Raw genomic sequence first — 15,296 nt, forward strand, 5'->3', positions numbered from 1 at the left:
CCAGTATAGTGTGTATTTATAATGTAGATCCCCCCCCCCAGTATAGTGTGTATTTATAATGTAGATCCCCCCCCCCCCCAGTATAGTGTGTATTTATAATGTAGATCTCCCCCCCCAGTATAGTGTGTATTTATAATGTAGATCTCCCCCCCCAGTATAGTGTGTATTTATAATGTAGATCTCCCCCCCCAGTATAGTGTGTATTTATAATGTAGATCCCCCCCCCAGTATAGTGTGTATTTATAATGTAGATCCCCCCCCCCAGTATAGTGTGTATTTATAATGTAGATCCCCCCCCCCCCCAGTATAGTGTGTATTTATAATGTAGATCTCCCCCCCCCCAGTATAGTGTGTATTTATAATGTAGATCCCCCCCCCCAGTATAGTGTGTATTTATAATGTAGATCCCCCCCCCCCCCAGTATAGTGTGTATTTATAATGTAGATCTCCCCCCCCAGTATAGTGTGTATTTATAATGTAGATCCCCCCCCCAGTATAGTGTGTATTTATAATGTAGATCTCCCCCCCCAGTATAGTGTGTATTTATAATGTAGATCTCCCCCCCCCCCAGTATAGTGTGTATTTATAATGTAGATCTCCCCCCCCAGTATAGTGTGTATTTATAATGTAGATCCCCCCCCCCCCAGTATAGTGTGTATTTATAATGTAGATCTCCCCCCCAGTATAGTGTGTATTTATAATGTAGATCTCCCCCAGTATAGTGTGTATTTATAATGTAGATCTCCCCCCCCAGTATAGTGTGTATTTATAATGTAGATCCCCCCCCCAGTATAGTGTGTATTTATAATGTAGATCCTCCCCCCAGTATAGTGTGTATTTATATTGTAGATCTCTCTCCTCCCTCTGGCACCAGCATCTTGACACAACAGCCTTTGGTTGGTGACATCGGAGAGACAGGAGGTCAATCGGTGACTGTGTACGTGTGTGTGTGTGTGTGTGTATCTGCGTGTGTGTGTGTGTAGCTGCGTGCATGCGTGTGTGTGTGTGTATCTGTGTGTGTGTGTATCTGTGTTTGTGTGTGTGTGTGTGTGTATCTGTGTGTGCGTGTGTGTGTGTGTGTGTGTGTATCTGTGTGTGTGTGTGTGTGTGTGTGTGTGTATCTGCGTGTGTGCGTGTGTGTTTGTGTGTGTAACAGGGTTATATTGGTGATTCCACTTGCCACTTTATTGTTAAGCCAATGGGTTTTTGGTTTGAGTTTGTTTTGCCTTCACCTACTCAACATGGCATCTTATTGGCTGGTTTGCGTAGCTTGCTTACGAGGGGGGATGTTCCAGTTAGAATCGTCCCAGTGAACAAGCACCAAACCAGCGTGCGTGAGTGCAGAGTTGGATGGTGAGACGTGCATTGCATGACGTGCAATTTTGTGTCGTTCTTATCAGAATAAAGCGACATGACTGGTGCTACATGTTGGAGTTCCGTGTCGATGACTGATTGTACACAACGCAAGACGAGTACTGTTACATGTGTATCTCTCTGTGTGTGTGTGTGTGTGTGTGTGTGTATCTGTGTGTGTGTGTGTGTGTGTGTGTGTGTGTATCTGTGTTTGTGTGTGTGTGTGTGTGTATCTGTGTGTGCGTGTGTGTGTGTGTGTGTGTGTGTGTGTGTGTGTGTGTGTGTGTGTGTATCTGTGTTTGTGTGTGTGTGTGTGTATCTGTGTGTGCGTGTGTGTGTGTGTGTGTGTGTATCTGTGTGCATGTGTGTGTGTGTGTACTCATCATTGTGAATGGAGGTCAATGGGAGACTGCCCGTACGATGGTTAAAGACAGACTGGTTCTAGACAGACAGCAGCCCTCCAATACACAACAATACACACCAATACGTACCAATACATACCGATACGTACCAATACGTACCGATACGTACCAATACATACCAATACATACCAATACATACCAATACATACCATACATACCAATACATACCAATCATACCGATACATACCGATACATACCGATACATACCAATACATACCAATACATACCGATACATACCGATACATACCGATACATACCAATACATACCAATACGTACCAATACGTACCAATACATACCGATACGTATAGTAAATCCTCTCTGATGGACTGGCGTTGTTCCTGTACCAGTCCGACTGTGGACTGTTGCCCTAGATTCGTTTTGTCCTCACTCTGCTACAGAGAGTTCAGTTTCACTTCTGGGTTTGTTGACGATATTCATATGCAGTGTCAGTTTCTCACACCTGGAAAATCATCCTGCTGCAACAGGAAACACAAATTATAGTTTGGATTATAATATATTGACATTTTAGAAGTGGGGGATACATTGTTGGTTTAATAAGGGGAAAATCAATTCTGATAATTTAAAGTGTAAATTACAAACTTTAGAAGCCTTTTAAAACCTCGAATACACTTCAAAGTTTTTTTTTTTTGCAACGACAAGGCTGATCGAATTAAGATCCTACATCTGTTCGTTCATTTGACTGTCCTGGACGTTATAGAGAGGCTTCAGTACCTCTACTTCGTTAAGGCTCAGAGTCTGAGACTATATGATTCACTTGGCCTGTCCTTGCCTAAATCAGACCTACATCCAATATATATCTTCAATGGGACCCTGTTCCATGTATACTGTTGGCAATATGATTCCCTTCTGTTTGATATGTCCTTGTCTAAATCAGGCCTACATCCAACATGTATCCTCAATGGGAACCTGTTCCATGTATACTGTTGACAATATGATTCCCTTCTGTTTAATATGTCCTTGTCTAAATCAGGCCTACATCCAATATATATCCTCAATGGGACCCTGTTCCATGTATACTGTTGACAATATGATTCCCTTCTGTTTGATATGTCCTTGTCTAAATCAGGCCTACATCCAATATATATCCTCAATGGGACCCTATATAGTCCACTACTACCCTATGGGTCCTGGTCTAATGTAGTGCACTGAATGGGGGAAAGGGTGTAGTTTGACACAGACAATGAAGACCAGATGACAGGGGTTCCTCGGATGTGATGTCTCAATCACACCCTGGCTTTGTCACAAATTGCAGTCTATTTCCCTATATAGTGCACTGCTTAGAACCAGAGGCACATACGGATGGATCTAGGGGGTTGCAGTTTTTTGGGACACAGGGGATGACTCAATCAGGCCTTGTTTTGGGTGCCAAGCACCTTGACAGCAGGTCGCTATAGCTGGTGAGATGAAGAGTGAAAATTGTCCCGTGCCCATGTGGAGATTCTGATTGGCTCTCCCGTGTGACTCTCCTCCAATCTACATGGTAATGGAGAGGCTATTACACCGGAGGAATAGAAACGCTCAATTTACATCTGATTAACGGACGAAACTGAGAGGCTCCGTCTTGACGCTCAAATGGCACCCTATTCCCTACGTAGTGCACTACTTTGACCAGAGCTCTATAGAGCCATATTCCCTACGTAGTGCACTACTTTGGACCGAGCCCTATAGAAACATATTCCCTACGTAGTGCACTACTTTGGACCAGAGCCCTATAGAACCCTATTCCCTACGTAGTGCACTACTTTGGACCAGAGCCCTATAGAACCTTATTCCCTACGTAGTGCACTATAGTATACTACATAGTGAATAGGGTGTCATTTAGGAAACATCGTAAGGAAACAGAACATGATGGCTGTTTGGTGAGGAAACAGTTGCTGTGGTAACAGACTTGTATATAAAAGAAGAAAGGTACCATTAAGTTGGTCTTATATCTGTGTAGTGGTGTAGTACATTCATAGATATACAATCTAACGATTTGTCCTCCCCGTTCAAGTCAATAATGGCATAATGGGTAGACTGGCGGCCATTGAGGGTGTACCCAATCGGAGCGAAACAGGAAGTAAAAGCAATCTGTAGCGTGATTTTTTTTTTTTTTAAGTCAACTCAACTGACGTTACAAAAAATATTGCTAGATACCATTTCTCTGATTTCATTATTGTCGGGCTACATTTTCCTGTTATGTACGCTAGTCCACTTACCAACGAAGTAGCCACTCCCACTACCACTCCCACTCCCATTCCCACTCCCACTCCACTTCCATCCATATTCTCATTCCCATCCCTATTCCCATTCCCACTTCCATTCCCACTTCCACTACCATGCACACTAGCATTCCCACTCCCACTCTCATTCCCACTAGCATTCCCACTCCCACTCCCATTCCAATTCCCATTCCCACTCCCACTCCCAATCCCACTACCACTACCACTCCCACTATCATGCACACTCCCATTCCCACTCACACTCCCATTCCCATTCCCACTATCAATCCCACTCACTCCCATTCCCACTACCATTCCCACTCCCACTGCCACTCTCATTCCCACTCCCACTCCCACTACCATTCCTATTCCCATTTCCACTCCCACTTCCAAAACCACTCCCATCCCCAGTCTGACATTTACTTCACTCACTCCTCAGCTCGCTCCTGTCTTCCTCTCTCTCCAATCTCATTTTGGGAAATTAATCTTCCTGTCACCCTCTCTAATCCCCCCCGTCCCCTCTCCTCTTCCTACCCCTCCTGCTATTCCTCATGTCACCATGATAATGTGTCGCTCTGCCAGGCTCCTCACGAGCTCATTATCTAGAGTTATTGGGACGGACTGCTACCCTACATGGAGTGGAGGAGAGGGGAGAGTGGAGGAAAAGGAGAGACAGGAGGGAAGGGGAGGGGGAGGGGGAGGAGAGAGGAGGGGAAGGGGGAGAGGGAAGGGGGGGGGGTGAGGAGGGTAAGGGGGAGACAAGAGGAGAACAGAGGAGAGGAGAGGAGGGGAGATGAGTGACTCCCATTGTGACTCCCGTCATCTTATTTCAGTCATTTCTATGGCCCCAGAACAATCTGGACATGGAAAATGATTTCGGATGGTTTAAAGGGTCTGGAATCACTACGTTTAAAGCCAAGGGCTCCCAGAACGTTGACGGAGCAAGGCGACATGTTGTTATTAAAGACACAAAAGGCTGGCACAACGACATCAATTCACGCTGTCCTCGGCATGAATGACCCTGGAGGGTTCCACAGCTGCTTCTGCCTTCCTTCCTTCCATTCTTCCCCGCCGATGTCTCACAGACAAGGGCCTCCCGTTTTTGTATCCTTTATGATAAAAGACAGTAATCAAATTTGGTTGAGTAGCTAGAGGAGGCTAGAGATGGCGGGAGAAAAGAGGAGGGAGAGAAGAGGAGGCTAGAGAAGAAGAGGGGGCTAGTGAAGAAGAGGAGGGAGAGAAGAAGAGGAGGGAGAGAAGAAGAAGAGGGAAAGAAGAAGAGGAGGGAGAGAAGAAGAGGAGGGAGAGAAGAAGAGGAGTGAGAAAAGCAGAAGAGGAGGGAGAGGGATGGATTAAATTAACGTTGATTATTGCTAGTCCTATGAGGTTTGATGGAAAGAGCAGCATGGATGGCAGGCTTTGTAAATGTACTGTTATTTGTTTAACTAGTGGTTATATGTGTCTCTGAAGGGTGACTGATGATAGCATACAGTATTAAACTGGTTAAATGACAACTCAAACAGCTAAGCTGAGTGTTGTCAAGGAGGTGGACATTTGAAGGAAAATGTCCATTGGCTGTCACGTGTCAGTTACCTGGTACTATAGGAACTTGGAAGCATAGTGAGTGGCAAATCATTTGTAAAAAAAAAAATAGAAAAGAGTAGTGGCCCAAGGCAACTGCCCTGAGGGACACCGCACTGTACATACCTGATGTTAGAGAAGCTTCCATTGACGAACATTCTCCGGGTTCTATTGGTTAAATATTTCTCCAACCATGTGATGCCAGGTGATGTAAAGCCACAGCAAGTGAGTTCTTCATTAACAATGTATTATCAATAACATTCATTCTAAAATATAACAATGCAGCTCCACCTATCATCTTATTATCCATTTTTTTTTTTAAACCAATCATCAGTCATCTAAGTCAGTGCAGTACAAATTGAGTGCCCTTCTCAATATGCATACTGAAAGTCAGTAGTTAACTTGATCTCTGATAAAGAGCAGGTTACTTGTTCAAACAACATTTTCGCCATATGTTTACTAAGAACAGGCAGCAAACTGATTGGGAGGCCGTTAAAGAGCCAGCAAAGGGTGCTTTACAATTTTTAGACGATGGAATTACTTTGGCTTTCTTCCACGCCTTCGGATTCCTCCTTTAGGCTTTGGTTATTAAAGATACAGCACATATTTTGTATTGAATTTTAAACATCATCATTGTCTCTTCTGATATATGATCAATAACCATTAATACGTTCACACAGACTCAAACATGTACATGTAAAACAACACAACCACACGTGTCTTTAAACACTCTGTGTGTGGGTTGATTGAGCTGTAGTGGTTGATTGGGCTGTAGTGGTTGATTGGGCTGTAGTTCAGTGGACATGGATGGCTGTCACTGGATCACCTGTCTGGACTGAGGGATGGATGATGTGTCTGGACTGAGGGACAGATCACCTGTCTGGACTGAGGGACAGATCACCTGTCTGGACTGAGGGACAGATCACCTGTCTGGACTGATGGACAGATCCCTGTCTGGACAGAGGGATGGATGATGTGTCTGGACTGAGGGATGGATGATGTGTCTGGACTGAGGGATGGATGATGTGTCTGGACTGAGGAATTGATGACGTGTCTGGACTGAGGGATGGATGATGTGTCTGGACTGAGGAATGGATGACGTGTCCGGACTGATGGATGGATGGAGTGTCTGTGCTGAGGGTTTGGGCTCCATGGACCAGTGGGCTCTGGGACCATCAAAGGGGTCATCTATTAGGAGGATTATACAAGGTATGTGTGATGAAACAGAGCTAGAAATCCAAGGAAACTGATGATGAACATTACAACTTGATGTACAGTGCAGTAGAAAGGAGGGAAGAGCGAAGGTCTGGAACATTTTGGCTAGGTGGTTTTTAGGCTGTAGTTCCTGAAATAAGTGATGGAGCCCAGGTAACATGACTACATGGAACTCTCTGGTAGCCCAGGTAACATGACTACATGGAACTCTCTGGTAGCCCAGGTAACATGACTACATGGAACTCTCTGGGAGCCCAGGTAACATGACTACATGGAACTCTCTGGTAGCCCAGGTAACATGACTACATGGAACTCTCTGGTAGCCCAGGTAACATGACTACATGGAACTCTCTGGTAGCCCAGGTAACATGACTACATGGAACTCTCTGGTAGCCCAGGTAACATGACTACATGGAACTCTCTGGTAGCCCCTATACAGAACATTGACAATGAGGTTGAATGAGGTTTGAATGCCGACCTTTGGTGAATATTCTTGTGTCATCTCGAAAATAATTGAAGATATTACCTACAGCATTTTCTGTTGTCGCCAGCAACTGTGTATCTTTGGTAGCTAATAAGTGTCACGGATCAGTCCGGAACTGTGTCATTGCGAAGAACCAGGTCCCCGTTCCCACTGATTGCATTTGTATAAATGTGCCCTTTGTTTCAGACTCGGGCTGTCGATTAGTGTTACACTGTCCGTTGGTCGCGTGAGTACATTTGCCTTGTTGTATTTGGGCTTTCGTGCCCTTGTGGATTGCGCAGGTGATCACGGGGTCTCGTCCCGTGTGATAATCATTGTGCGATTGTGTTATTTATTCGAGGTACTCTTCGCTCTTTTTGGACTGGGTTTCAACCCTGTGTTTTTGTGTTAGGTGTTTGTTTGGTCTTCGTCCCCTTTGCCTTTACACGGAACGCTGTAATTTGGGATGAATAAAGAAAATATATATTACGCATTCCTGCGCCTGTCTCCCGAATTATTCATACCAACGTGACAATAAGGTTGAAGGGATTTACCCAACCCTTCGGAAATATGGTCCCAAATGGCACCCTATTCCCTATGTAGTGCACTACTTTTGACCAGAGCCCTATGGAAACCTATTCCCTGTATAGTGCACTACTTTAGACCAGAGCTCTATAAAACCCTATTCCCTATATAGTGCACTACTTTAGATCAGAGCCCTATAGAACTCTATTCCCTATATAGTGCACTACTTTAGACCAGAGCCCTATAGAACCCTATTCCCTATATAGTGCACTACTTTAAACCAGAGCCCTATAGAACCCTATTCCCTATATGTAGTGCACTACTTTTGACCAGGGCCCTATAAAACCGTATTCCCTATGTAGTGCACTACTTTAGACCAGAGCCCTATAGAACCCTATTCCCTATATGTAGTGCACTACTTTTGACCAGGGCCCTATAAAACCCTATTCCCTATGTAGTGCACTACTTTAGACCAGGGCCCTATAGAACCCTATTCCCTTTGTAGTGCACTACTTTTGACCAGGGCGCACCATATAGGGAATAGGGAACCATTTGAGGCAGAAGCTACATTTACCATCTTTTAAAGGATAACGGAGATATCAAGATGTTGTAGATACTAGTTTGTTACACTCCTCTATGTTCCTGCTCTGTCCAACCAAAGCTAGTGAAATAATTTAGTCCCAAGAAGATCATTTATTCATTTCCGTCTTCCTGCCAAGTCATGTGGCATCTGTCTCAAGGATGATTCTGAACTAAGTGAAGACAATACCTTCTGTACTGATGCCAGACATGGCATTTAGAAAATGTTTTCCATTTAAGGCTGAAAAGGCTTCTTTTAAAAAAAAAACATGACATATGCATATTTCAGCTTTTTATTTTGGCTTCCAGAAGTACCGTCATTTCTATTGGCAGAATTTCGAATGATCTTTAACTTTTTAGTGTTTCAAAGGAAATGATATATTCTGTTCTGTCGTTGTTCTTTTTGTTTTTTTTGGTAGTGGTTGTTGTGGTAGAAATTGAGTGTAGAAATAGGTGATATTTCTGTCAATTTCACATGTGTCTGTTGCGGTAGAGTTTCAGTGAAGAAACAGTTAATTTTCTATCCATTTCACATATGTCTGTTGTGGTAGAGTTTCAGTGAAGAAACAGTTAATTTTCTATCCATTTCACATATGTCTGTTGTGGTAGAGTTTCAATGAAGAAACATGTGATTTTCTATCCATTTCACATATGTCTGTTGTGGAAGAGTTTCAATGAAGAAACAGTTGATTTTCTATCCATTTCACATATGTCTGTTGTGGTAGAGTTTCAGTGAAGAAACAGTTAATTTTCTATCCATTTCACATATGTCTGTTGTGGTAGAGTTTCAGTGAAGAAACAGTTAATTTTCTATCCATTTCACATATGTCTGTTGTGGTAGAGTTTCAATGAAGAAACATGTGATTTTCTATCCATTTCACGTATGTCTGTTGTGGAAGAGTTTCAATGAAGAAACAGTTGATTTTCTATCCATTTCACATATGTCTGTTGTGGTAGAGTTTCAGTGAAGAAACAGTTAATTTTCTATCCATTTCACATATGTCTGTTGTGGTAGAGTTTCAGTGTAGAAACAGGTGATTTTCTATCCATTTCACATATGTCTGTTGTGGTAGAGTTTCAATGAAGTAACAGTTGATTTTCTATCCATTTCACATATGTCTGTTGTGGTAGAGTTTCAGTGTAGAAACAGGTGACTTTCTATCCATTTCACATGTGTCTGTTGTGGTAGAGTTTCAGTGAAGAAACAGGTGATTTTCTATCCATTTCACATATGTCTGTTGTGCTAGTTTCAATGAAGAAACTGTTGATTTTCTATCCATTTCACATATGTCTGTTGTGGAGAGTTTCCGTGTAGAAACAGGTGATTTTCTATCCATTTCACATGTGTCTGTTGTGGTAGAGTTTCAGTGAAGAGACAGGTGATTTTCTATCCATTTCACATATGTCTGTTGTGGTAGAGTTTCAATGAAGAAACAGTTGATTTTCTATCCATTTCACATATGTCTGTTGTGGTAGAGTTTCCTTGTAGAAACAGGTGATTTTCTATCCATTTCACATGTGTCTGTTGTGGTAGAGTTTCAGTGAAGAGACAGGTGATTTTCTATCCATTTCACATATGTCTGTTGTGGTAGAGTTTCAATGAAGAAACAGTTGATTTTCTATCCATTTCACATATGTCTGTTGTGGTAGAGTTTCAGTGAAGAAACAGTTAATTTTCTATCCATTTCACATATGTCTGTTGTGGTAGAGTTTCAGTGAAGAAACAGTTAATTTTCTATCCATTTCACATATGTCTGTTGTGGTAGAGTTTCAATGAAGAAACATGTGATTTTCTATCCATTTCACGTATGTCTGTTGTGGAAGAGTTTCAATGAAGAAACAGTTGATTTTCTATCCATTTCACATATGTCTGTTGTGGTAGAGTTTCAGTGAAGAAACAGTTAATTTTCTATCCATTTCACATATGTCTGTTGTGGTAGAGTTTCAGTGTAGAAACAGGTGATTTTCTATCCATTTCACATATGTCTGTTGTGGTAGAGTTTCAATGAAGTAACAGTTGATTTTCTATCCATTTCACATATGTCTGTTGTGGTAGAGTTTCAGTGTAGAAACAGGTGACTTTCTATCCATTTCACATGTGTCTGTTGTGGTAGAGTTTCAGTGAAGAAACAGGTGATTTTCTATCCATTTCACATATGTCTGTTGTGCTAGTTTCAATGAAGAAACTGTTGATTTTCTATCCATTTCACATATGTCTGTTGTGGAGAGTTTCCGTGTAGAAACAGGTGATTTTCTATCCATTTCACATGTGTCTGTTGTGGTAGAGTTTCAGTGAAGAGACAGGTGATTTTCTATCCATTTCACATATGTCTGTTGTGGTAGAGTTTCAATGAAGAAACAGTTGATTTTCTATCCATTTCACATATGTCTGTTGTGGTAGAGTTTCCTTGTAGAAACAGGTGATTTTCTATCCATTTCACATGTGTCTGTTGTGGTAGAGTTTCAGTGAAGAGACAGGTGATTTTCTATCCATTTCACATATGTCTGTTGTGGTAGAGTTTCAATGAAGAAACAGTTGATTTTCTATCCATTTCACATATGTCTGTTGTGGTAGAGTTTTCGTGTAGAAACAGGTGATTTTCTATCCATTTCACATATGTCTGTTGTGGTAGAGTTTCAGTGAAGAAACAGTTTAATATTCTGTCCACCTCACATATTTCTTATCCCAGGAGAAGCCTGTTGAGCAAAACCCTGCATTGTTACCTCCTTTCGCTTTGTTCCACTTGACGTTTCTCCCACCTTCTCAACGTGAAATTTGAAGCTAAACTGACTTAAGGAACAGTTCACAACCTTTTAAATATTGACTTTATAACAAGTATTTTTGCTAGTTAATTAATAAGCAATGTGCCCGGTCTTCAGAAGCTGCTCTTTGTTTGTGCAGAACATAAATTAACACTTGCTCACAAGGCCTCGGGTATGAATTATATATGAGGTCGGCAACAACTAGCGCTAATGGTGTCTTGCCGCGTTTTACACAATTAGGTTTTGCGGGAGCTAAAAATGTTGATTTGATCTAAAAGCGTTTTTATGAGTTGAGTGGATTAGAATGCGTTTCAGATTTCAAGAGGGATGTCTCCCGAGCCTGAAGGACAGAAATTATGTGACAGATGGAGAAGGTTGTAGTAGTTCTACAATGACACAATATTAAATATTCAACTTTGTTTACAAGACTAATATATAACTGCTAAATTAATTCTGTCATTAGTTACGGTCACTGTGTAGCACCTGTATAGTACTATCAGTATTACCTTGTTATGTATCTGTAGTACTATCAGTATTATCTTGTTATATCTCTATAGTACTAACAGTATTATCTTGTTATATCTCTGTAGTACTAACAGTATTACCTTGTTATATCTATATAGGACTAACAGTATTTCATTGTTATATCTCTGTAGTACTAACAGTATTATCTTGTTATATCTCTGTAGTACTAACAGTATTACCTTGTTATATCTATATAGGACTAACAGTATTTCATTGTTATATCTCTGTAGTACTAACAGTATTATCTTGTTATATCTCTGTAGTACTAACAGTATTATCTTGTTATATCTCTGTAGTACTAACAGTATTATCTTGTTATATCTCTGTAGTACTAACAGTATTATCTTGTTATATCTCTGTAGTACTAACAGTATTACCTTGTTATATCTCTATAGTACTAACAGTATTACCTTGTTATATCTATATAGGACTAACAGTATTTCATTGTTATATCTCTGTAGTACTAACAGTATTACCTTGTTTAATCTCTATAGGACTAACAGTATTTCATTGTTATATCTCTGTAGTACTAACAGTATTACCTTGTTATGTCTCTGTAGTAGTAATGTTCTGGTTGTTCTGGTTCTGGAGACAGAGGTGTGGTCGGAGCTACAGAAACGTAACACTAACATGGAGTGTCCTGTTCTTCTTCTCTCTGTGTCTCTCTAGATGGCCCCCTGGGACCCAGAGGCCTAGTGGAAGCTACAGAGATGTGTACCCAGGAGTGTTTGGTGCTTGGCCACTCTGACAACTGCTGGATGCCCCCTACCCTCGGCTCCTACAGCCAGCCCAAGTCTCCAGTGTCCAACTTCGCCACCCAGAAAGAGTGGGCCAAAGAGAAACTGCTCAACGGCCATACTACGTTGACCCGGACCTGGAAGACCGATAGTGGGCGGGACCAGTTTTGTGACAAGAAGCAATTTGGCAGCGGGGAGGGACACTTCAGCACCAGTGGCCACATGGCTGACATCCCATTGGCTAGTTTGAAATCCTACCAGCCTACCACTGGCCCAGACTCTTCGAAGGAACACCAGCTATAAAAGGAGCTCTGATTGGAGGCAGCCAATCTAAACAGGGCTGCGATTGGATAATCTGAACAGGACAGATGACGCAAGTTTCAAGAGTTTTTTTTTTTCTATCTTTTTTTTCTTTCTTGTTCGTACTATTTGATTTAAGTCGATGCTTGTGCTATGTGATAGTTACATGTGCTACGTAGGCCACTAGACTAGTACTGATGCAGTGTACTCTACAATTCTACTTTTTGGCGTTGGATGGATAGACGGCGCAAGAGAACGTCTCTTGGGATTCCCTTTTGATGGACGAAGCCCCGCCCCCATAAACATAAACATTTCCTCATCACTCTGATGGCTGGGAAAAAAGGGCGGTCGAATCCACCTGGGAAACAGGAAGAACACGATCCAGGCCACCTGGGAAAAAAACGGAAGAATACCTTAAACAGGAATTCATATACTCAACAGAAAAAGATAAAAAATGATCAACAATATTATGTCTGACCAATATATTCCAATATTGTGACGTGGTTGTTATTGAGTTTGTTTGAGACTATATTAATCTACACAATCAAAGAAAAACGGAGTTACAGGCTACGCCGAAAATGGTACCCTATTACCTATTTAGTGCACTACTTTTAACCAAGGTCCTAAGGCTTTGGTCAAAAGTAGTGCACTACATAGGGGAATAGGGTGCGATTTGGGACGTAATTAACCCCCCCCCCACACACACACAAACACAATTCCAGTATAGGAAGGCGTGCGTCGTTCTGATTGATAACACTGTTAGTGAACACTTGTCTAGTCTGTCAATAGTCTGTGTGTTTTGTAAATAGGACGTGTGATACTAACCCAGTTGATGTAATACTGCCATGGATCTAGAACTCCCCTTATGACATCACATGGATCTAGAACTCCCCTTATGACATCACATGGATCTAGAACTCCCCTTATGACATCACATGGATCTAGAACTCCCCTTATGACATCGCATGGATCTAGAACTCCCCTTATGACATCACATGGATCTAGAACTCCCCTTATGAAATCACATGGATCTAGAACTCCCCTTATGACATCACATGGATCTAGAACTCCCCTTATGACATCACATGGATCTAGAACTCCCCTTATGACATCATATGGCTCTAGAACTCCCCTTATGACATCACATGGATCTAGAACTCCCCTTATGACATCACATGGATCTAGAACAGCGATCCGTGGCGTTCCCCTTATGACATCACATGGATCTAGAACGACGATCGTGGCGGTCCCCTTATGACATCACATGGATCTAAAACGCCGATCCATGGCAGTCCCCTTATGACATCAAAATATGGTTTCCAATGGCATCTTATCACCTATACAGTGCTGCTTCTGACCAGGAAGTCTACTAATAGGGAGCAGTGTGCCATTTAGGATGTGCCCTATACATTTTGGCTTTCAATCTTTTTGTTAAAAGAAAGGCGTGGGGGGGGGGGGGGGGGCATATTGGAAATCTAAAATAATAATTCACATACTCATATAAGGCCTGTTGTGTTGGGGGTATTACGGAAAACACATATTCAACCGTTACAAAATGATGCACAATGTTGACCCAAAGTCTGATTTCCTTTCATTCAACTACTATGGCAAACGTATTTTTTCAAAATAAATTTTGTATCATGGACGTATAACGCTTGATTTTTACATGATGGGAAACAAAAAGATTGCAAACTTTTCCGCAGAAAAAAAAATTAAAATTATAATTATAAAAAAAACAACTAATGTTACTATTCAACAGCAATATATTTGTAAATGAGCTATATGTGTTTGATCTTTGAACTTTGACTCATTATTTGTACAACATTTGATTAAAATTGTGATTAGTTGAGTACAATTGAATAGTAGTACTACAACCTAAATTCATTTTTGTTGTCCATATACGACCACTTTGTGTCCTGTGCCTTCATAACGTTATACCAAGCATTGTATTTAATTATTATTTCAATGATTAGAAAATATGCATTGATGTCTGAGGGGGGGACAGGGGGGTGGACGGGGGGGCGGGGGGGACGGGGGGGGGGACATTGTACGTTGTTTGGAGTAACGTTTTTGTTGTTGTTAAATCACAAACGGATGTGACAGTTTCACCATTAAAAGGATTCCAGCTGTAAATTCCTTAGGAATTAATGTTTGGCGATGTATGAAAAATATATGATATAATCTAAACCAATGGAAGAAAAAATAATATATATATATATATCTATATATATATATATATAAAAGACAACAAAATGTAATTGTTAAACACAATAATATCTGTATCACACAAGAGAGGCATGTGCATAAGATAATTCAAACAACAAGGTCATCGTTTTTTCCCCATTGTTTTCCCACTCCAGTCAGGAGGTGGAGGTTTCCTCTGTTCAACGGCAGGAGATGGACACAACAACGGAGCAGCATGCTAAAACAAATAGATTTATAGCTTTAAAAATGCATTATTTTATATCATCATTTTCATTCTGTTCGAGAGAGAGAAAGAGAGAGAGAGACAGAGAGAGAGAGAGAAAGACAGAGAGAGAGAGGGAGAGAGAGAGAGAGAGAGAGAGAAAGAGAGAGAGACAGAGAGAGAGAGAGAGAGAGAAGGAGAGA

The 15,296-nt window shown here is 41.4% G+C and overlaps 1 protein-coding gene across 2 annotated transcripts in view; it reads left to right on the forward strand.

Moving 5' to 3' along the window:
* The window catches only part of LOC110512986 (protocadherin-9), a 548,488-nt gene extending 533,947 nt beyond the window's left edge, over positions 1-14,541 (forward strand). The window contains exon 5 of one of the 2 annotated variants that reach the window (XM_090207028.1): positions 12,319-14,541. In XM_090207028.1, coding sequence (XP_090063154.1) covers positions 12,319-12,689 — 371 coding nt within the window. In that variant the 3' untranslated portion in view covers positions 12,690-14,541. The remainder of the gene's footprint in view (positions 1-12,318) is intronic. The other variant, XM_090207029.1, reaches the window with a different exon arrangement.
* Positions 14,542-15,296: the final 755 nt, after the last annotated feature.

Source organism: Oncorhynchus mykiss, chromosome 18, assembly GCF_057628025.1.
Source record: "Oncorhynchus mykiss isolate SJ-2025 chromosome 18, ASM5762802v1, whole genome shotgun sequence".
Classification (NCBI taxonomy): Eukaryota; Metazoa; Chordata; class Actinopteri; order Salmoniformes; family Salmonidae; genus Oncorhynchus; species Oncorhynchus mykiss.